General features: G+C 37.2%; 1 protein-coding gene across 1 annotated transcript in view; it reads right to left on the reverse strand.

The window, feature by feature from the left end:
* stau2 (staufen double-stranded RNA binding protein 2) overlaps positions 1–23,090 on the reverse strand; it is a 136,332-nt gene that overhangs the window by 85,786 nt on the left and 27,456 nt on the right. The window contains 2 exon segments of the mRNA XM_036557975.1: positions 10,791–10,898; positions 15,335–15,494. Coding sequence (XP_036413868.1) covers positions 10,791–10,898; positions 15,335–15,494 — 268 coding nt within the window.

Raw genomic sequence — 23,090 nt, forward strand, 5'->3', positions numbered from 1 at the left:
AGAGCAATGTTTTGTGGACGGATTAGACCAAAATAGATCTTTTTGGTATAATGAGAAGCATTATGTTTGGAGAAAGGAAAACACTGCATTCTAACATAAAAACCTTAGCCCATCTGTGAAACATGGTGGTGGTAGTATCATGGTTTGGGCCTGTTTTGCCAGGATGGCTTGCCATCATTGTCGCAACAATGAAATCTAGCAAAATCTAAAGGAAAATGTCAGGACATCTGTCCATGAGCTGAAACTCAAGAGTATGTGGGTTATGCAGCAAAACAACAACCCTAAGCACACAAGTCGTTCTACCAAAGAATGGTTAAAGAAGAATAAAGATAATGTTTTGGTAAGGCCAACTCAAAGTCCTGACCTTAATCCTATAGAAATATTGTCGAAAGACCTGAAGCAAGTACTTAGTGGGAGAAAACTCACCAACATAACAGGGTTGAAGCTATTTTGTACGGAGGAATGGGCTAAAATTCCACCAAGCCAATGTGCAGGACTAATCAACAGTTACCGGAAACATTTAGTTGTAGTTATTGCTGCAAAAGGGGGTCACAGCAGATACTGAAAGGTTCACATACTTTTGCCACTCACAGATATGTAATATTGGATAATTTTCCTTAATAAATAATTGACCAAGTCTAATATGTTTGTCTCATTTGTTTAATGTGGTTCACACGAGTCCTAAAAGTAGATAAAGTTGTTGGTCAAATTTACGCAGAAATATATAAAATTCTAAAGGGTTCACAAACTTTCAAGCACCACTGTATGTTGAGGTAAAGAGGGAGGAAAACTCGGGGAGTTAGATTCTTAGCTGTACTATCACTTTAAGAACATGTGTGAAATGCATGAGCAGTCACATTCACTTCCTGTGTCAGAGTGCTGGTGCAGGTGAGCTGGGCGGCAGCGTTAAAGAGCAGCACTGGGGGGATTAGATTACACCTACCCCAGCTGAGCCTGGCTCTCTCAGTCTGGAGTGAAAGTTATCTCTCTCCTGAGAGTTCCTCACATCCTCTCTTGACACACAGGACCACTCTGACATTCACACACACACACACACACACACACGAGAGCTGGTCTAATAAACACAGCCACCACTGCACTGGACTGCAGACCGCCATGCAATGGTCAACTTGTGTTTATGAAACCTCCTCTGAGTAAAAGCTTATAGGCACATAACTACTCTAATAATCCTCTCCAGGCTCCACCCACAAGTGTGTTCTTTCGTAGCTACTGCTGTGAGTTTGGACAGTCAGGTTCAAAGAGATATTTACAAGTGTTCTTTAAAGCTTGTTCTACCTCAGAACAGTATCTATGAAAGTACATTCGTGGGCATGGATAGATCCATTAGCCATACAGCATACTGTGACACAATTACGATCTTTACAAACTTAGAGCAAACTCATTTATCTTGAATGAATAAAACAAGTACATGCAATGCCACTGATGTAAAGCACCACTCTTATGAAGAACCAAAAGCTACTTGAGTGCTTAAAGCACCCCCTTGTGGACAATCTTCCGCTTGCTAAATGTGAGCGAGTTAAAGGTAGGTCCATAAAGTGGTTCACAGACCTAGCTTTAAAAAGAATTCAAGTTTAATTTGCTTGTTTAGTTGCTATTGCTATATCTGAACCACACTCTAAACATGCTTGGTACTCTGATGCAGGTAAACAACTGAAGCATAAGTTATTGTAGCTACCTAACAGACCATGGCGATGTACTTGAATATCAAGAACAATTAAGAAATAACCTGGTGACAATGCTTCAAAGGTTTTAATTCGTGTGTTGGAAAAGAGAACTGGCAGAGAACTGGAGAAGACAAATGTACAAAAAGCTTGCTAAATAAAAAAGTACATGTAGTGTTTTATTTTCTTTTACTGTTAAAAAAAGGGGGTTATTACTCAGCATTAATAAGCCGTTAAATTAAGAAAGAACAGATTTTCCACCATGTCTGCTGCTGGTTTCCTAGAGGGCATCATGCCATTTAAGAAAAAGTCTTGTCATGTGTCCCAAAGGTTCAGATGAGTTAAAATTATGAGAATATCATTTTAACTCATCAAGCATCTATAGTTGAATTCCAGATAGCTTCGGCGGAAAAAAAAACCTTGTTTCTCTAATGTTTTTGGATATGGCTTTGAAAGTTACTGGCCAAGTTTATCCAGCAGGTGGCAATATTAGCAAGCATGTTGTTTGTGTTCGTTACAGAAAATGAAGAAACAGTCATGATTCCACACCAGCAGGAGCACTCGTGTTTGGAGTCAGATTTTTTTTTAAATATACTTTTATTTAAAAATCAAACATATTTCAATATTTGACAATCTGATCCTATTTGAAAGCCTTGTGCAATTTCACCATCTGCCCTGCTGACTAGCCTAACTTGCTAAACATAGCTAAGCAAAGTGAACAGAAGCTGCAATGAGCCATCGATCTTCATCAGAGAATTCACCATCTTCAGAAGTTTGCGCTTTAATCTCAAAGGGGGGGGGGCACAGAGGAACTTCATGCATTCCTCACACACTCGATAGAATGCCATGACCCAATATTTACATGGCTTTGATGTGAAGAGGATTTGATCATCACACTCCAACGTTACATAAGAATTTAGAAATTCTCCAGGCAGCACCATCCGCTCTGAGCTTCTTCTCATGGGTTTATAATTAAGTGCGGAAACGTTTCTTGCACTGAGCCTTATCCTCAGAAATGTAAGACAGTTATTTCGTCTCTTCCTGTGGAGGAAAGCTTCAGCGAAAAGAAGGGAAAACTTGTAATGGCTTTATTTAAGAAAATCCAAGAAAAGTTTCAGAGAGAGTTAAATAATTTGTAGGAATCAAGATGTTTAATGTCTTCATCCTTTTAAAACTGCATTGACTCCTGTGGCAAACAAAATTAATGTGTGATTTTGTTGGTTTCCTGAATTAAGAACTTTAACCTCTTATGCTCCAGGGTATATTTTGGTTTGTCCATCTGAATTTACATGACCAAATCTTAAGGCAAATTATTCAGTAACTGCATGAAATGAATGCAAATTTTTATTTTATTTATTTATTTGTTTTTTTGTAAAAGCTCCCCTCCATTTAACAGAAAATCTGTTTTATGATCATACACATATTCATATATGCTTACAATTTACCGCTAAAAGCGGTACAGATAGCCCAGATTTGTAGAAAAATGGGTCAACTTTCAGTAGACAAAAAAATTGGGAGTTAAGCTTCTTCTATTATAAGGGTTTAAAATTACATTACCCATCTATTTGACTGGAAAAAAGACAGTTACAAATCTCATACGACACCCACTTTTTGAATGTAGCTTACGAAATATGAAAGTTATGAAGAATATGACAAAGTGCGTTTTGGAACCACCGGTGATTCCAAGGAGCATAAGAGGCTACAATTTGTAATTTATTAATCAAAGAAATTGATTTGATTTTGTCAACAGGTATATTTACTCATTAAGAAGGTATTTGTGACTTCAGGCCTGTTTTACTGATAAACAAACTCTGGACCACATTTGTAGTGCAGTTCCAATAACACAGTATATGAAATGCCAATTAAAAACAAAGTAGTGATCAATAAATTCTGTTTGACCTGTATTAAATTGAAAACAGTACAAAAACACAATTGAATGTTTTACCTTATGAACTTTTTTTTTTTTGTACATTCTAAATTTAATGCCAGCAACATGTTCCAAAAAAGTTGGGACAGGATCACAGTTACCACTGTGTTAGATCACCTTTCCTTTTAACAGCACTTAATAAGACAATTTTTTTGCCATTCTTCTGTTATACAAGTCTGCAGCTGTGCAACAGGGTCTTTGTTGTTATCTTTTGAGCTTAAAACACAAATTTTTAGGCAGGCCAGTCTAGCAACCGAACTCTCTAATTGCGCAGCCATGCTGTTGTAACACAGGCAGAATGTGGCTTGGTGTTGTCACGTAGAAATAAGCATGGATGTTCCTGAAAAAGACGGCATCTAGAAGGCAGCATACACAGCTCCAAAATGTGTTCAGCGTTAATCGTGCTTTCATAGATATGCCGTTATCAATTTTGGAACGAGTTTATATTTAGTTGATAAGATAAAACATTACATACCTTGTTCTTGTACTGGTTTTGTTTAAATTCATATCAAAGATTTTTATAAAATGCCTACTTTGTTTTTATTGGCATTTTTCCTAGTCTCAACTTTTTTTGAAATTGGGTTTGTACATGAAGTGTACCACCACTTCATCCAAGAAAATCCAAGAGAAGTTTCGGAGAGAGTTAAATTATGTGCAGAAATCGAAATGTGTTTCTGTTCAATCTCTTCGCCCTTTTAAAGAACAGGGCTTTGGGACTTTGAATGTCTGAATGTCTCATTTTGTGCCATTTGTATGACACAAACTCGAGTTCAGTGTTGTCCGTCCACTCTCTGAGAATGAAATTCGGTAACTGTAGTGCAGAAAGTAGCACCATTAGATGTTCCTGAGAAGTTCAGACTTGAAAACTATTCTGAGGGACGATACAGAATGATGATGCAATTTTTTAATTAAATTCATTCATTTCTTGATTTACTTCACGCAAACCACAGCAAATCAGCAGTATTTCTACACAAACATAGCTGGACTTTGAATGTTTTTAATGCTGGGTAATGTGATTTCGCACTTCAATATCACATTTATTGTACCCAACATAGATAAATTTGTTTTAGAAATGCAGCAGCACAGGTTAAAAGTGCTCTTTGCTATAGACAGATATCAAAAAGCTTCAAAAAGCTTTCTATATTAAGGTGTAAATTTTGGGATCCTCACATCACACCTCAGGTCTCACACAAAAGTGAATTAATGTCTCAGAAAAAAGATGGCAACATCAGGTGAAACAGGCTTTTTTAGATGGGAAAATGGCTTTGCTTGATGAACTTGCTATACTATGTATATACACTGTTCAGATGATAACACGATATCTTCAAAAATTGTGAATAAATTTATAAAAGTAAGAATAATAACAATTACAAAACATGGCAACAACAGTTATTATTGTTGTTACTAGTACTATTATTATTGGTACTGTTGTCGTTATTGTTACTATTATTACTATCATCATTACAGCAATTTTATATGGACTTAAGTTAAGAAATAATAGAAGGTTCATTCTAAACTGAAAAAAAAACAAACACCATGAGAATTTGCAACTGTATTCTTCATTGTGTAAATACTACCATCCATATTCTCTCCTGCAGCCTCTCCTCATGTTTGTTTTTACAGCTTCATTCATCCTTTATTCCACTTTGCACTTTGTGGTTGGTGTCTAAAATAGTACTTCAGCGTTTGCTCTGTCTAACAAAGGCAGCTGGCTTTTCCAGGCTTGCTAAGTTAATTTTATAAGTTTTATGAGCTGATTTGTTCTTCTTCGTCAGGCTCAAGAGTTGTTAAATCTGTTTTATCCAACAGAATTAAACAAAAAAGTAAAAAAAAAAAAAACTCTTGCAAAGTAAAAATCTTTGTAAATACTGAGCGGCACAGCCAGCAACATGGAATGTTTTCGTGATGCTTCATGCATGTGGCACATGCCCAACAACGCACTTGCTTTGTCCCTGCGGCCGTGTAAACATTGTACTGATTAGTGTAGAAGTGAATGCAAGTGGCACTCAGTGCAGTTTTGTCTAAAACGTCCTTTTGTTGAGTTTTCACTGTTTTTTGGCTTGTCACGGTATCACCAGCAAAATGCATATCATTAGAGAATGTCACACCAGTGTTCACTTTTATACCAGTATAACTTCCAGCCCTACTATAAACACAGCTCTTACTAAATTGAGCTTTTCTGATGTTCTTTTATTTAACAATGAATAAGACTAAACTCACACGCTATCACTGTGTTTGCTCATGTGTCCACTTCAGTGTGAGGGACAGTAACAAAATTACTGGACAAAAAAGTTAAAGAACCTCTATCAACCCAGTTTAACTACTTACTGCGGTTACTTTCCGCAGAGGTACCTAGATAAGAGGACTCGGGCCTAGTAGAGCCAAATCCTTAAACTGGACACACCACTGGTATCATTAGTGCTCAAGTAGGTTTGGTACCTTCATAAAGGCTTTACATCAATGACACTGTCTTTTTTCCTGTTAGCTTTAGTGCCAAAATATGACAAGAACATGGCAAAATGTAGGGCTAAGACCACTTATTGATCTAATGATAATTATCGATAAGTGGAATTTATCTATTATCTATTTAACTACAGTCCTGGTTTACATTTACGCACGCACACAGCAGTGAGCTCCCTGTGGTCTGTGCTGCACTTTCACTTCCAGACAGTGACAATTCCATCAGAAACAGCATTTTTCATTCTTAATTTTAGTTTAATGTTTAGACAGGGCATTTTTCACATTAACACGACTGTTCTAATAATGCATGATAAACACTTTGCTAAGACCTTGTTAAGCAAATTATTGAGCATAAATGATCTAAATTCACATCACTAGCTAAATTCACATACTCTTAATGTATAAGCATAATTTTATTGTGATCAGCTCTATATCATCAAAAGACTGAGTTTATCACTTTAGAGCTAATAAGAGTCACTAATAAATCAGGATGTGTTCCATATGCTAAAGTACAGTTTTATTCATCAGTAATTAGAGGCTAAAAAGCACTTACGTTTTCAGTAAGTCAAAGTTTGCATCCCATTTTCCTATGTAAAGACATTTTCATGGTTTTCTGGTTAGTTTCAAACCATTTTAAAATTTCAACATATCATGAATAGGTTTTGAATTTGTGATGCAAATGAATATCATCGACTGTACACTGATAAGATGTGAATTCATGTGATTAACTGTGCTTCAATAATGTGCACAATAAAAACTTATTGTTTATTCTGCATTATTAAAACTAATATGCAATTATAAGTGATTTTCACACAACAGCTCTTCAATTCCATGTTAACACAGATCATCAATCTTAATGCTCAGTGAGTAAACTATTTAATCTAGTCTACTTTGGACTATACTAAATGAAGAACAAACCTTAATCAACCTCCAGTATGTGTTCCTTAAAACAAAGTGTTACCGGATTACTGCTGATAGCTGAATGAAAACGGGATGCAGTTTTTTATTTTTAAGTATGATGCGCCTTTGTTATTAAACACTGAACACGGAGGAACTGGATCCACTGAGTATTAAAAGTAACAAAACAAAGTTTTTATAAAAATGTTCATACAAAAAATATTTTTTTTAGCCAGTCCAAACAAAGATAGTCAAGTATAGACAGTAGACTCTGTGTGAAAAGGCTTTGTCACCCCCTCTGTCAGAAATCAAAACTGTCCCAGATATACTAAATGTTACCAACATAAAGCCATGCTTTTAAATGATGACAGAATATTTATCAACAGTTAGCCTGATTTATCAGTTTAGTTTAAATATGCCTACTGTTTCAGCCCTACAACTGCAAAACAAGCACAGTGTAACTTTAAATAACTTTTCTTCAAATTCAAATCATAAAATGTCTCCTACTTACAAACACAAACATGGTACGGATTGAATGTTTAAAATCTGTACTTTCCACACAATTTCCCTACGAGTCAGAAACGTAGGAGCAGATGTTTTTATGTGTAATAGCCACAGGGGACCACAGAGGGTTAAGAAAGAGCCTCAACAAGTCTGCAGCATCTGGACTCAGCTGGCCTCATGACACAGTTCTCAGAGTCCCTTTTACTGATGGAAAAACTGCTGTAGCGGCTTTTGCCTTCAGCCAGTGTCTCAGGTCTGTGAAAGAGTCCTGGCACAGGGAGTCGGCGGCGGCAGACGAGCGGCAGCCATGGCAACAGACGCCATGGGATCTGCAGCATGGTGATGGAGTTTCAGAGCAGACTTTGATGCCCGAGTCTGATGGTGGCTGATTCTTCTGTCTGCGCTCTTGTCTTGCGCGTCTGACGACACGGATCATGTTCTTTTGGAGAAAAAACTGAAACTTGAGGTTGATCATCCTCCATCCCGCCCAGAAACCCCACACAGATACGGTATTAGTGGCAGGATCTGTGCCTAAGAAACACCGACATCTTCAGCTTAGTGAAAAGACAGAATATCAGGCCAGGGTGGGACAATGGCAGACTGGCAGACTAAAGAATGGCTCTTTTGTACGGCTTGTTGACGCGTCTGCCCTGGAGAAAGGTACTTATGTACATGATGGGTGGTTCTTGGCCAAAGCTTATACCTCTTATGTCTCTCAGTAATGTGTCATCTGTCCAAAAGCTTAGAGCTACATATCGATATCTTTGAACATTACAAGGCACTCGACATGCCTTGAGAAGCGACTCGAGTTGTCCATGCAGTCCTAGATAGTCTTGTACTTCACACAAAGACGAACAACCGGAAACTTGTAGTTTCAAGGAGCATAATGAGCAAATATAGCTTTTGAAAGGTCTGCAAAGGTAAGTCAACAAAGTTGCTTATGGGAAAATGTCAACACACTGTTTACTTAAAACGTTTACATTTATGGCATTTGATAGATGTGCTTATCCAGAGAAACCTACAGTTTTAATCACATTATAAAAGGTAGGCGAATACAGCGTTAGGAATCTTGTTCAAGGACATAGTGTGGTGTGACCGTCCAGATGGGGAATCAAATCTCTGTAACGCTCTATAATGTTCATATGATCCATACAGTCATTCTGACAGATTGCGATACACTACAGCAGGGGTGCCCATACTTTCGTGGCTTGAGATCTATATTTTCCAGTCGACAGGTCACCATGATCTACCTTAGGTTGGCCTCATCCTTTTTTTAAAAGCTTTGAAACTTTTTGAATGCACTTCAGTTGCCTATATTGATATTCAGCATTAGAGGGCAAACGACTGAAAAATCACACTATCCTGATTTGCACTGAATGATGTGATGGCGACTAGGCAAATCAAGAAGATTCATTTGGAGTCTGACAATAATATTATATAAATAAAATAGTCCTCCTCTTGCTCTGCATGGAAGAGGTGAGTTTTTTGGTTTTGTTGTGCTAGATCTCGCACTCATCTAAATGTTCTATAATGTTCGTAAGCTCCACAGTCATTCTGCCAGTTTGTAATACACTACAGGACAGGAAGTGTATGGGGCAATGTAGCTTGTAGTGTTTCATTCTAAAATGCTCTATAATGTACATATGATCCACACAGTCACTCTGACAGACTGTAATTGACTACAGGAAGCATAGGGGGTGATTTGACTTCTGTTGTTTCATCTAAAGCCATATATACATATATTCTTACATTCGACTGTAACAATACACAACAGGAAGTTTAGGGGGTGTATTGCTTCATCAAAAAAGGGCTCTTTAACGCTTAATAGTGTTGTACATGATCCACATCATTTTGGAAGTGTAAGGAGCAATAAAGCTTCTATCATTCAATCAAAATAAAGAAGAAATAGCTTATAGCACAGAAGACAGAACATTTTAGGTTAGTCGATAAAATGAACATAACTTGATAGTTAAATTAACTGCAGAAATAATCATTAGTTGCAGACTTGCTACTCAAATGGTTTCATTTAGGTAGAAAACCCTTTCAGCAAGAGCAGCAATTTTCCACTTTCAGCTTCTTTCTCATATTGTAACACTTATTCTCGGTTTGAATGTTTATTCAAACAGGAAAAAAACAGACATTCTTCCCAAATGTCAAGGGGCAAAATTCCTGAAAAGATCAGACATGAGCCGAAACAAAATCATTCCAGGCTCTCTCAAGTGAATTATGGTCAAGTTGTTCATGCGCAAATAATAACGTTGGATTCGGTCCCTAGGTGTAGCAAACTGCATGCGAGTGCAGAAGGATCTTAGAACATAATTATGTCAAGAAATTTTCTGGAAAACGCAGCTTTCGCCAAAGCCCGAGCTGATGAGTGCAGAATGTGGGGCTGGAGACAGGCGTGGAAAAACACTTTACATAATGAAGATGCAACAGAGACCGCAGACATCCGTTTGTTTTCCCAAACAGCAGAAGCTCCAGGCTGTGAGTGTGGAGCCGAAATGTGTGTGGCTTCCAAACGCTTTCTCCGTGCTAAAAAATCTACAGCAATTACTGTATTAAATTCATGACAGAGCGTGACCGATGTGAGGCGTTTAACATAATCTCTATTGTACTCTAGTCCGCTTCACTGAGCACAGCACATTATCTGCACTCTGCTGAATTAATTGATGTTTTCATAAGCGCTAATGAGGGAATCTGTGATTAAAATATGAGAAATGTTTGAAAAGTAAATCTTGTGTGAGGGAACAGGACATACATGAGCTGACCTTCATTCAGAATAAAATTCCAGTGAACAACAACATGGTCAACGCACTTGAGAAGGTCCTCAGCTTGAAAGGAAGCTAGCCAACTAGCGAGTGAGCTACTAAGTCAGCTAGCTAGCCAAAGTGGTGAGGTAGCTCACATTAACATTAGGTAAATTAATTATTTCTGAGAAAGTATGTGTAGTTATATAGTTCCGTTTGAAAGTACATAAAACTGGGTAACAAAATTAATCTTTCTGTGTGTGCTAGCTACTTCTGCTAGCTAATGTACTTCAGCGAGTTTACAGTAGCTACATAGCCTTATCCTTTTATTTAGCTTATTTAGCTGACAGAGGCAGCTTGCTAGCTAGCTGGCCAAAATCTGCCCAAACAGTTTTTTTTTAATTCATCTAACATTAATGCAAGCTACCTTAACCAACGCTTTTGGCTAGCTAGCTAATGTAACTGGCTAACATCTGCCCAAGCAGGGAATTACTGCGCCTAAGCTGAGGCCTTGCTTAGCGTAGAGCTCAGTCACAGTACAAGCATTTTTGGAATAACGTGATTTCATGTTACCTCAAAGCTGACAGGAAGGTTCCGCTTGAGAGCGATTTCGTACACCAGGCTGATCTCTGACTTGCTGGCATCACTGTTTTCTTCCACGCCCTTTTTCTCCTCTGGACACTGAAACAGTTCAACACACAAAACTTACATTATAAAATACAATTTGAAGTCTTTATTCCTGCTTTTAGAAACTTCCCTGGACACCATTAGAGACTCAGCTGGCAGAAGATGCCTTTCAATGATCATAATATAATAATGTACTGTATGTGATTTTCCCATATTTAAGGGGTGATCTGCATGAAAAAATGGAGTAAAATCCCTGTAACATGTGTAATCAAGTGTACTATTGCTTGTATGAAACAGAGACAAAATGCAATATGATAAAATGCACTATTGTTCGATATATAAAGTAATTTATTATTAATAATATAATAATAATAATAATAATAATAATAATAATTGCAATACACATTTCTCCTGCCAAGCACAACAATTTGTTAAAGCCCCTGGTCTCAACATGGTTTCAAATATTTGAATTATAGTTTTAATTGTAAAGTTATGCCACGGAATTGTTATATTCAAGAAATATATATATAAATTAATACAAATACAAGACAAATGTTCCAAAATTCCAAGCTGCTGCCCGCTCTTAACTGTGTAGGCATGTCAGAACGCAAAATGATTGACAGCAGCGTCTCTTGGGCAGCGCACACAACCCGGTTCCAGCAGCAGTGGTGAGTGACACCACCAATTGGTGTTGTTCAGTCTTGCACATCTGAGCCTCTTCAGCAGCAAAAAAAAAACAGACCACCTCGCTTTTCTCGCCTGCTCTCTGAATGGTGAGTAAAATGAGCAAAATGGAGAACAAGCTGTCTAATGGCCATTTTAGAGATCACATTGGCAGGTAATGTTGGAGGCTTGCATCTTACGATGGGTGGTTCAGTCATATTGTGTATAACAAAAAAAAAAGCTTTTGGCTAGCTAGCTAATGTAACTGGCTTACATCTGCCCAGCGTACACAACCCGGTTCCAGCAGCAGTGGTGAGTGACACCACCAATCGGTGTTGTTCAGTCTTGCACATCTGAGCCTCTTCAGCAGCAAAAAAAACAGACCACCAAAAGAAAGTGCTTCTGAGGTCACACAAATGTTTTAGCTTTTTATTCCTATATTTAAGGTGGACCGCTATCTAAAATGGTCTTGTAATATTAATTGCTCTTCGTAGGAGCCAGCAACAGGCGACTAACGCAAGCAGGAAGCAGAATCTAGCCATGCTAAAAACAACAGTGTAATGAACCTTCAGAACAAGCATTGTTAACATAAGCTACTTGTTAGGAGTTTCGGCTGGGGTTGAGAGCAGCAGGAGAGCAGTCACTGTATGCGACGAGGAGGAACAAGAGTAGCTGACATATACATATTGCTAACTCCAACTGGGCAGATCTGATGTCTCCTGCGTCAAATTTAGTCCCACTCAACTCAATCCGAACAGAAGAAAACGACAGAAAAATGTAATAGTAAACATCAAAGATAACAGGAATATTGGTACAGTGTAGTGGGTAATACCTCTGCCATACACACTACAGATCAGGGTTCGATCCCCCACCCGGGCAAGACTTCTATCTTTCCGCTTACCTCTGTAACATGATTAACTTCTAAGTTGCTCAGGATAAGAGTGTCTGTCAAATGGCATAAACGGAAATGCATAAATGAATGTGTGTATATTGAGAATTACACAACACTTATTCCTGATGGCACAATGGTTGAGATGCGTCCTCATATCTGTGATAACATGTTTTTTTCCCCCACAGTAAGTGTATCATTGCATTGAGCACCAGTGGCTAAGTAATAACTCACTTTATTCTGCAGCTAACTTACTAGTTTTCTACAAAAACAGTAAACGGACACATGAAATAACTTCTCTAAGATAATATTTGATTTGGAGCCCTTTTGCTCAGATTCTGAAGGAGAGAGTGATGCAGGACTATATCAAATTCCTAAGTTGTTGTTGATCCTAAAGCAAGCTTTTCAGTCAACAGCTGTGATGGAACAACTAAACAAACTGGAATTAGCCAGGAAACAAGAGAAAACAATTCAGCAAACAAAAACTGACTGTAACAAAATCACATTCAGCTTCACCTGGAAAATACTGAAAAAGCTGAGCTGAATCTGATCTTGAGACAGATTTATCTGTAAGTTGGTTTCACATTGGACATTCATTGGACATTTGACCTTTTGTATTTGATTTCTCAAATGTCGCAGTTCAAATAAACATCCGAAAATGATCAGACCTACATTGTCTCACTCTTGAAAGACAGAAAACAAACTACAACCAAATATATTTCAACAATGTCCGTCGTTTAATTTTGCTGAACATAGTGGTTGAAGACACACAGATCACCACACTTTAAAAGACTGTCTAAAAGGTGCATTTTGTGCTTTATTATTTCCAGCACCTTTAAACGTAGCTCAGCCAATCAGATTTTAGAACTGAAACTGCTCATTGTATTTGTTGCCTTACAGATGTTACTGAATTATCAGCGTTGTGGTTTCTCTGTGCTCCTACAGATTACAGACCACAACCACTGCTGTGCGTGCGTATGTGTATGCACCCTGGCAGGTAAGCACTGTTTGCCCTCAGGTGTACATGATCATCGTGTACTTCAATTTGTAAAGCAATACAGGAAAGAAGCGCCTGACAAAGAATTCATTCTGCAAGACAAGACTGAGCAGGAGAAATCTCAGCCATCGCGGTTTAAATAACCGCTGTGGACGCCAGCCATTTGGAGCAATACGTGATATGATTTCCGGCAGCATTTCAAGAGATGACCCCAGGCTGTGTACTTTATTCACAGAAACCAAAACCACATATTAGACTTTGAATACAGTGACAGATTTTCAAAAAAAAAAAACAAAAAACAAAAAAACAACAAAACTGACGCTTGCTTCGTCTCACTATAATCCTCTGGCTTTGTATTGCTCTTATTTGCCCAAACATGATTACATTTAGCAGGAAGTGTCCTGAAATAGTAGAACTGTTTAGCATGAATACTCAATTATATCTCAGTCAATTCATGTGAAGTCACTGAAGGCCTCCCAACATATCTTCTCAAATTTGTTTGCTTCTTTCAGGAAAAGTCACTGTGCCCAGTAGATAGGTATGCAACACTTTAGGCATTAGTTTTGAGATGTAGGGCTAGACTCATTAAACGGTAACAGCGCTACACCAGGCACAATGTGTGGCACAGTAAATGAGACCTATTCGTTAAGTCAGTGATTAGACTGACCGTGTCTTTTTAATGATATTTTCACCTGAGTCGTTTACAAGAGCCAATCAAAATCCACATGTAAATGAATTCATACATATGAAAGACCCATGTCAAGTGAAGCTTTGTTTCAGCTGCTAAAATGGACAATATGAAAGAAATGAAAACAAAAAAGGAACAAATTCTCAGAAACAGAGTTACAAATTTTAAGGGGAAAAGTGCTGCAAACACAGTAAAATATTTTGTATATATGTTTTTAACTTTTAATCACAAAAAAATGTTCTTTATCAGAAAGTGCTGATTTTCGATGATGGATAAAAATAAAATCTAATTATAATACCTTAAAATTAGACTTTTTTTTCTTTTTGGTAGGAATTATATTTTAGCATGCCTTTTTATAATTGGTAAGATTTTAAGCCTTTTTCCAGTTCATTATAATTGCAGTGACAATTTTACCGACATGAATTAGAATTTAAGGTGGCAATCCCCCCCCCCTCCACACACAATTAAAAATTAAACAGACATGCTGAAATTTTAATTAGTAAGACAAGCTGTTTTAGCTTTTACTTCATATTTTTGTTGATCTGAAGAAATTAATTTGCACAAAGTAAATATTACTAGTAATCAGTCAATTTTGACTTGTAAAAATTCAGTTTTCACTTTCAAGAAATGTATTTTTCGAGTCAAATGTCATTTACATGTGTATGAATTGTACATTTCTGTGGAAAATCATTGTAAATGAAAAAAAGGATTAAAACTCAAAACTACTTGCAACAAAATCAATTCAAACATGTAATTAGATTCTTAACATGTCAAATTACTCTTCACTGATTTGGATTACAAGCTAACCCTACTCCACACACAGGGGAGGATTCACCAAACATCAAATTTGGTGCAGGAAGAAAAGGTCGATTTACACTCACTGCCAGTTAAATCTGCTAGTCTCAAAGGTTAGGGAAAAATCACCAGCCAGAGTGGCTCAGGCGTTAGTTTTGTGTGATTGTGCTGTGTTATGAATACAGGAGCATGCAAATGGATGAAAAGTAGGGCAACGCCTCACATCACACAAGCAGTAAAATGCACCGGTAACCCTCATATATGACTGAGCAAACATGTTCCCGCCAAGCTATTTACTCTTATCGTCATGTTAAATCCAGTTTTATGAATGTGTCCCAGTTTTTTTTATTATTTTTCTTTTGGTGGCCGTGGCCTTCAAATGTTAAAAAATAAATAAATAAATAAAGTTATTCTGTGCTTAACTACAGTGAGGTAGTGACAGGGTGCATGATTGTTACCTGAGGTGGTCTCTCTGGGATGGGTTCGTTCCTCAGAGCCTGAAGGGCCTTCATGGCAGCATTGTGTCGGGCAGCTTGGCGAGTCCGACCTTCACCAATAAACTCTTTGTTCCCAACAGTCAGCTGCACATAAAACACCTTCGGCACTGGGTAATGGTACCTATAGTGGGAAAAGGACCAACAGAGAGAGGGTGAAGAAAAATGGACATTTGATTCAAAAAAGTATTAGCTCAGACCTTTACTAGACCATTACTTCAAGTGCTTAACTTCTTTTCACAGCATCCATAAAATTTCATTTTTTGAAGGAACATATTTTGATGGAAATGATTTAGAAACTGGTGAGCAATCCAGCCAGTGATAAAGGTGTTTTTACTGGGTTTATTTTTTGTTTCAGTTGTACAGCATTGTTTGATATAAAGAAAGCTGCAGTTTCACTGTCCATTTTATCTCAGACGTATGAATAATGTTCACAGCAGGGGGCTCTCATGACTTCCCTTTCACCCCTTGTTGCTCACTAGCAACTCAACACAGAGTCAAAGTAAGACTGCACCCTTGTTCTTCATGGCCACAAGGTGAGCAGTTAAACTCCACTGTTTTGAAGTGAATGTGTCCCAAAGTCTGAAAATCAGTGTGTAACATTAAGAATTGTCACAACCAAAACACACATTTTTGTGTTTTATGAACAGTATGACTTTATGTGTGTACAGCTGTTCAGAGCTATGTTTTCTAGTGTTTTTGAGTTACGCTCAAAATTCCCTATTATGAAACTACTGAAACAATCACTACTACAACACTTGGTAAAGGTAGTGCTGTGATTGTTTTAGTAGAGACAAAATGGAATGTTCAATAATTTATTTTAATAAAAACAAACATAATTAAGGTTTAGGGTCACTCAAAGCAAAAAGATTTTATTCTAAAGTGCAAGTCAGTTAAAAATGCGACATGTCGTTTCAATTCCACATTTGGTAGAATGATCCATATCAAAATAAACACCAAAGCAGCTCTGAGAAATCACAGGATTAATGAAGAAGAGCAGATTACAAGGCAGAAATTTACACTTAGCACATACGGTACAAGAGACACCTAGTCTACGGTACTATCGACTATAAAGCTTTAACTAAAGAAGGAAACTTCAGACACTAAACATGTCTTGGTTGATCGAAAACATTTGGGCTAAAGGGTGGGGGAACTGTGTAAATCTTTCAGCATACTATTCCTTTAATCTTAATTGTTTAATTCTTCCCCAGTGAGTTCGTTTCGCATCCTCTGAGCTCCCACAGTGAAGGGACTAAAGACGAGATGGCAGAGGGGAGTGGTGGACAAAAGCTTAAAACAACTGGAGAAAGGACAGATTTATACCCGAGGTGGACCCTGAACAATATTGGTGAAGTTATAAATGGTAAAATCAGAGGGCCCTTCTTTCTCGGGGTCAGTGACACTGGACGGATGGCTCCCCGCCGGCCTTCAGTTGAGGATCTCCAAACAAAAGGCGCTCCACATATATCCAGCTTTCTTTATCTTAACTTTGGCTCACCCATGCAGGGCTGTCAGGCCGCTGTTCAGTGGGCAGATTTAGGGCCCTGTTTGCACTCTCGGGCCTTTATGAAGAGGACCACTGTCTGACCCCATTTGCTCTATGTATATGCTTTCCAAAATCACACTTCTAGCACATCAGCATGGAAAACATCTCCCACATGGTCAAACAACAAAGCCAAAAAAACTATTTCTGAAAAACTACACAACAGTTTATTACCCTTAACCTGTAGCAGAGCTGTTTCTAAATATTTGGGGGCTCTGAGCAACATAATCCTGGGGGCCCCATCCACACTAATATAATTACATACTAAACATTCATTTACACTGATTTAAATAGTACATCAAAACAACTTAACATCTTAAATCAGATAGAAGAATTCTAAGGTCCAGACTAAGATCAAAGAGTTAAATTTTTATGTAGGAATAAGAGCATTAGTATATAAATCGTGGGCATTACGAACACTATTTATAAGCATTTGGACTTCAGGGAGAGGAATAGTTGGAGATATATTCTTAAAGGTCCATATCAATGAAAACCATATTTTCTCTCTTTTTTAAATAAGTGTTAAACGTAGTATGTAAACTCTGTTAAAGTTTTACAGTGTACCATTCACTCCCAGTCCATAAGGCACTAAGAGTGTGTTTATACTTAAAGTTCAGTTACTTTGGTCAGACCATAGCAGAAAATGATACATTGTCGCATTTAGTTCTGGTTTGTTTAGCATTTACGCTCATATATTTGACATCAAACCAAAATAAAACAAATATCATACTGACTGGGTGTATTTTATGATGTACATTTGACGACCACAACTGGGATAATATCCAACAAACCTTCTTAACTGTGCTGTATTCTGGCCTAAATGGGCTCCTAGCTTTTATGGATGTCTTGTTTTATCTGTCTTGTAATGTTCTATAAGGCATAAGAGGCCATGCATTACTGTGGCATTCTCACGAAGAGCAGTGAAATCACCAACACACGGCCTCGAGAGTCTTACTGTTGTTACAAAATGTCAAAAATTTGGCGCAATATTACATTATTTAAGTAATGTATGCAGTTGTAGCTGTGTACATCAAGTATTTTATAAAGGCTTCTAATGTGCTTCAGCCAGGTTTAAAAACGAACCTCTCTGTTCTGTAATTACCAATTCAGATCTCATAAAAAGTTTTAAATGAACCACACCACAGTTTATTTGATGTGAGCCAGGGTTCTAATTACATACTTGTTTCTGTTTATTTGATACCAAGAAAACCAACTAGTTTACATATATCCACCTATTCAACCTATAGCAGTTCAGCTCTGGCCACACTGAAGTTATAAGGAGCGTTTCAGCCCAGATTGCTTTTTGAATGAGGTACAACCAATCAGAACAGAGCTCATTTACATAAAGGCACAGCAGCAAAAAGGATAAAAGAGAGAGATTTGAAAATGGTCATGCAGAAAAACAAAGGGTACATAAAACCATAAGTGGACATCAGGGGAAAACAATAAAATATAAGCAAAATGCAAGATTTGAGCCTTGTAGGATTTGGGCCTTGACACATAACAAAAGGCACTTTTACTAGGACAAGCCTAAGCTTTACTGAGTCTAAACATCTCCAAAATGTTCCAGCTCCAGTTTCAGCTGTAAGAGAACTTCCACTTCATTGAGACATTTGTGATATCAGATTCAATTCTGATGGAAACCAGCTGGGAAAACTTACATTCAGGGCAAAAATAAAAGCCACCAAGAAAGAAGAAAAGATAGAATTACATGCATGTTAATGAGATACAGAGCACAATTCCAGCGCAATAAAACATAAAATAGCCCTGCTTACTTTCCGTTTTTTTTAGGTGGGTAATGGAACAAATGATTTGAATGTAAAGCGTTACGGAAGTTAACGCTGGATGTAAAATTCACTGAGCTTGCAAACAACAGGCATGACCAGAGCTTCTGCTTTTGCTTTAGAATGTCTTTAGAGTCAGAGTTCTTAAAGGAGCATGAAGAGCTAGAAGCTGTCAATAAAAGAGAAGAGAATAATCTGGAAGCAATGAGGAAAGAAAATAAAACAGAACTTTAGCAGATTTCACGGCTAGTTCAACAATTGTGAACATCCTAAAATACGCTAATGTGCATCAACTGGTAATGACAACGCTCAATGAGGAACATGAGGAAGGCTGGTTGTTGTTAACCAGCAGGGCTGGAAATGGGCCGGAACACACCGGAACACCATTCCTGGAGTAAAACTTGAGACAGAACGGCATTCCAGCCGAGATTTCAAATCTCAGAAACTATTTTTTAGGGAGACCGCATATGGTTATTTTACTCGGTTCTAGTGTGTGTGCATGAAGCGAAGTGTCTGTTGAACCTCAAGCTTGGCCTACATCCAATTTAGCCAAAGAAAAGTCACGGTAGGCTCCACCCACCCCGTCTCTACGGCAACAATTCTCAGTACACCGTGGGTTTGAAACGTGAACGCGGCCAAGGCAGAGTTTCCTTTTTTAATTTTCAAGCTGTGATGACATTCGTTTGGATATGGTTAGCCTTCACAATCATATTATTGCCATAATGCAAAAACCTTGCATTGGTATTTTTGGTGGTTTTTACTTTTTTGCAAAATTTGAACATGTCTGTTATCCTTTGCATTGTGTTAAAATTTCATTATGAACAGACCAAACGAAATGATCTAATGACGCGGTAAAAATCATTTTTCATTAAGTTTCATTACAAGTTTGATATTTTTCCTCCTCTCTAAAATAACCATTTTGGAAACACAAGGTTTATATCATGTTTTATCGTCTACACTGTGTGCATTGTCTTGAAACCCCAGTATAGAAAAATACGAATATTAAAATGTGTATCGTGACACACCCACCTATCAGTGACATAGCATTTCTCTCACAGAAGTCAATGGGACTCCTTATATTGTGAGGTTTGGGGTGGAGTGGGGTGGTGAGGTCCACCACTAAAGGCCTGGACGTGCAGAGGAAATGCCAAGTGCAACATAGGACAAGCACAAGATGTGATTGAATGCAGGTGCAGCACGCACACATCCACACACATACACACCCACACACACACACACACACACACTTACATACACACAGCTTTGGCTCATATGAGTGTAACGTGGGAAAGACACATACACCATCCAGGCAGTCTGTTCTGCATTAAAGAGATATGTGAGCCAAAGCGGGAACACCTAACAGTACAGGAGAGGAGCCGAACAGGCAAACTAAACTTCATAAAATATCACCATTGTTTACTGATATGTGGCTACACTATGTCTGACCTGAACAGTATTTTATAGTAATTTACATGAATACTAGTTGGTCTTTCCAAATGAGTACTCGAATACTCCTCTTCAAATTTCACCCTTACAAATAATATTTACATTCCATAATTAAGCATAATTTAAAGTATCTTCATTACTGCAGCTCAAAATATATCCAGTAGGCAACAACTGTGTATAAATAAGTCAGGCTGAAGCCCAGTTGCTCATGCTATGTTGCTAAAGTTTACTAAAAAGTTTCAAATGCACGTTTTATGAATCACATATCTAGATACAAACTGCGTAACTAATAAATAACTTAATAAAAATATTAAATGTTAATAAAAATATTAACTAATAAGTATTAATCACACCACCGTTTTATATGTAGATGCTGGCCAAGCTGAGCTCTGTCATAGCCAGTTTTTGCTTAGTGTAATTAGTTTTTGCTTATCTGTAATTTATTTGTTTTTTTGTTTTTTGGCTAATTCCTAATGAAGTAGTTCTGACCTTTTCATCTTAGAAAAACTAAATATTACTATATGCAGTGTGTAATGTTAATAATTAAATATTTTAAATATATAGCAATATAACTTTTTAGCCAGAGCTTTGGCGGCACTGCTGATGGCTTGAGCTGCAAGAAAGCTTTAAGGGAAAACTACTGAAGTTCTATCAGACTGACGCGTTAGTGACATTTAGCTTGTTCAGCCATCAAAGCGTTCCACATTAAAGAGTCACTCTGTGAAGGAGCAGAGGATATCTGTCTGCAGCAGCTGGCATTAATACAGCCGCATGGAACATCATTTCCCGGCATGGATTATACAATTTAATTAATGTTTTGATTCTGTAATACCAAAACAGAGCAGACAAATGATGAGATAATGAGCATACTGTGCAGTTCTCAGAACTGGACTAAAAGTTTGCATCTAAAACTACTCTGTGAACTACTTTGTTGTATTTACTACTACTACCACCACTACCACTACTACTACTACTACAACTACTACTACTACTAATAATAATAATAATAATAAATATAACAGCAACATTTAAAATTTATGTATCGTTCATTCTATAGTTCTACTTTACTTTTATAGGTGAAGTGAAGTAATAAGAATGACAATATTCCACAGCATATACAACAGACCAAATTTTTGGACGCAACTAGAGATGTTTTAGTTTCAAAAATATATGTCACATATTTTATTGATTTATTGATCTTTTTTACTGATTTTAAGGTTTTAAAACCAGCATACTCCTTATATGTTTTACAATGAAGGACTAAAGACCAATACAAAGACCAATCTCTCAAAAGCCCCACGAGAGAGAATTTTATCAAATTATTTCTTGTAAAAGCAACATAAACTTCTAAACTGTCAGTGACCATTACACTTTGTTTACTTTTTTTTCAAAAAGTTCCTTAAATAAGGGTGTAGAATGGAGGTCTAGCTCTGGAATCTTTAAAGCCCACGTGCCAAATCCAGCCCATCAGAAAGTTTTCTTGAGCCTCAACTCATCCTCCAATGCACCCACCCTTTATCAGTTCTATTAATGTTAAGTTCTATAATAATGATGCAGTAGGGCAATGCGCTAAACACCGTTATAGCATTAACTGGGAATGAGCATTCTGACTAACTTAATATTTGAGCATTCATAAGAATGAACAAACAGATATTAGGTTTTCTGTGGGGAAGGGAAAAAAATCTACTTTGGCCAAAATTAGCATACAAAAATGCTGCAAATATGTAAATAACACCTGACGTATGATTTTATATAGCTAAACGATGCACTGAAGAAATACCAAGAAATAAAAACGCTAATATGTTAATTAGCTAATTAACTAGTAAAGTTACCAAATATGTTACACCATGTAAAAGCCAGCCTAAAGCACTTGTGTTTTGTAGCAGCAAAATACAATTAACTTACTTACTTGCAAGTATGAGAAAAACGTGCACTTTACAGCCCTGTTAACACAAAATCTGTGACTTGCTAAACTGTTGGCCAGTATATTATCTACATTTTCCTGCAAGGGAATATAATGAATACCGAAATAGTAATTTAAATATTCAAATCTGGCACTATTTAATACAGAAAGATAGAAAAGAGTGTTGCAGAGTTACATGAGCCATAACAGATAGCCACTATGTCCCTCATTAACAGTGGACAGTTAATGCCTTAAGGAGGATTCTGGCCCAAGAGCTCTGGCTCTGCAAGAACGTGGCCAAATCTATCTGATGACCCTGTTCTAGATCATTCTATCACTTACCATACAGACCTGAAGATTTCTGCTATTTATCAATGCACTAGAAAAATAGTTCCAAATCAATGCCAGTTACGCACCACATTACTTGGTATGTTTTACCTTTACTCACTAAAAGTAGTTACTACCATAATTATAGAGGATTACTAAGCTAATTATCATATCAAAAAACAAACAAAAAAAAGGAGTCTGGACTGAAACTCTCCTTATAACTTCAGCATGAGTGGGCAGGGCTAAACTGCTGCAGACTGAATAGGTAGATGTATTTGAATGTGTTGGGTATTTTAAAGACATGGGGCTTAAAGACACATTTGGTGTGCAAAATATGTTATACACACTCAAATGAATTTATAATCGCCTAAATAAATCATAATAATAAATCACGCTTGGCGTCTAAAGGCCTTACCTCATCGAACACTTACTTCATAAGTGAGAAATTTAATGTTTCATGACATGGGCCCTTTAATTTGGATAACCATAACAGAGGAAATATGTGTATTTGTATATTCTCTGAGTTCAGAAATGAATCTGTACTTATTTATTTATTTAACAGGCTCCAGAAATGCAACAGTCTCAGCAAAGTCAATACAAACCCTCTTAGCCAGCGCATTTCATGAAATGTTGGAATATGAATTAAAACACTTCATTTCTCTAATAAAAATTCACTTTTAACACTTGTTTAAAGATGATGAGACTAGCCATAAATCT

The sequence above is a fragment of the Colossoma macropomum genome, unplaced genomic scaffold (genome assembly GCF_904425465.1).
Source record: "Colossoma macropomum unplaced genomic scaffold, Colossoma_macropomum, whole genome shotgun sequence".
Lineage (NCBI taxonomy): Eukaryota > Metazoa > Chordata > Actinopteri > Characiformes > Serrasalmidae > Colossoma > Colossoma macropomum.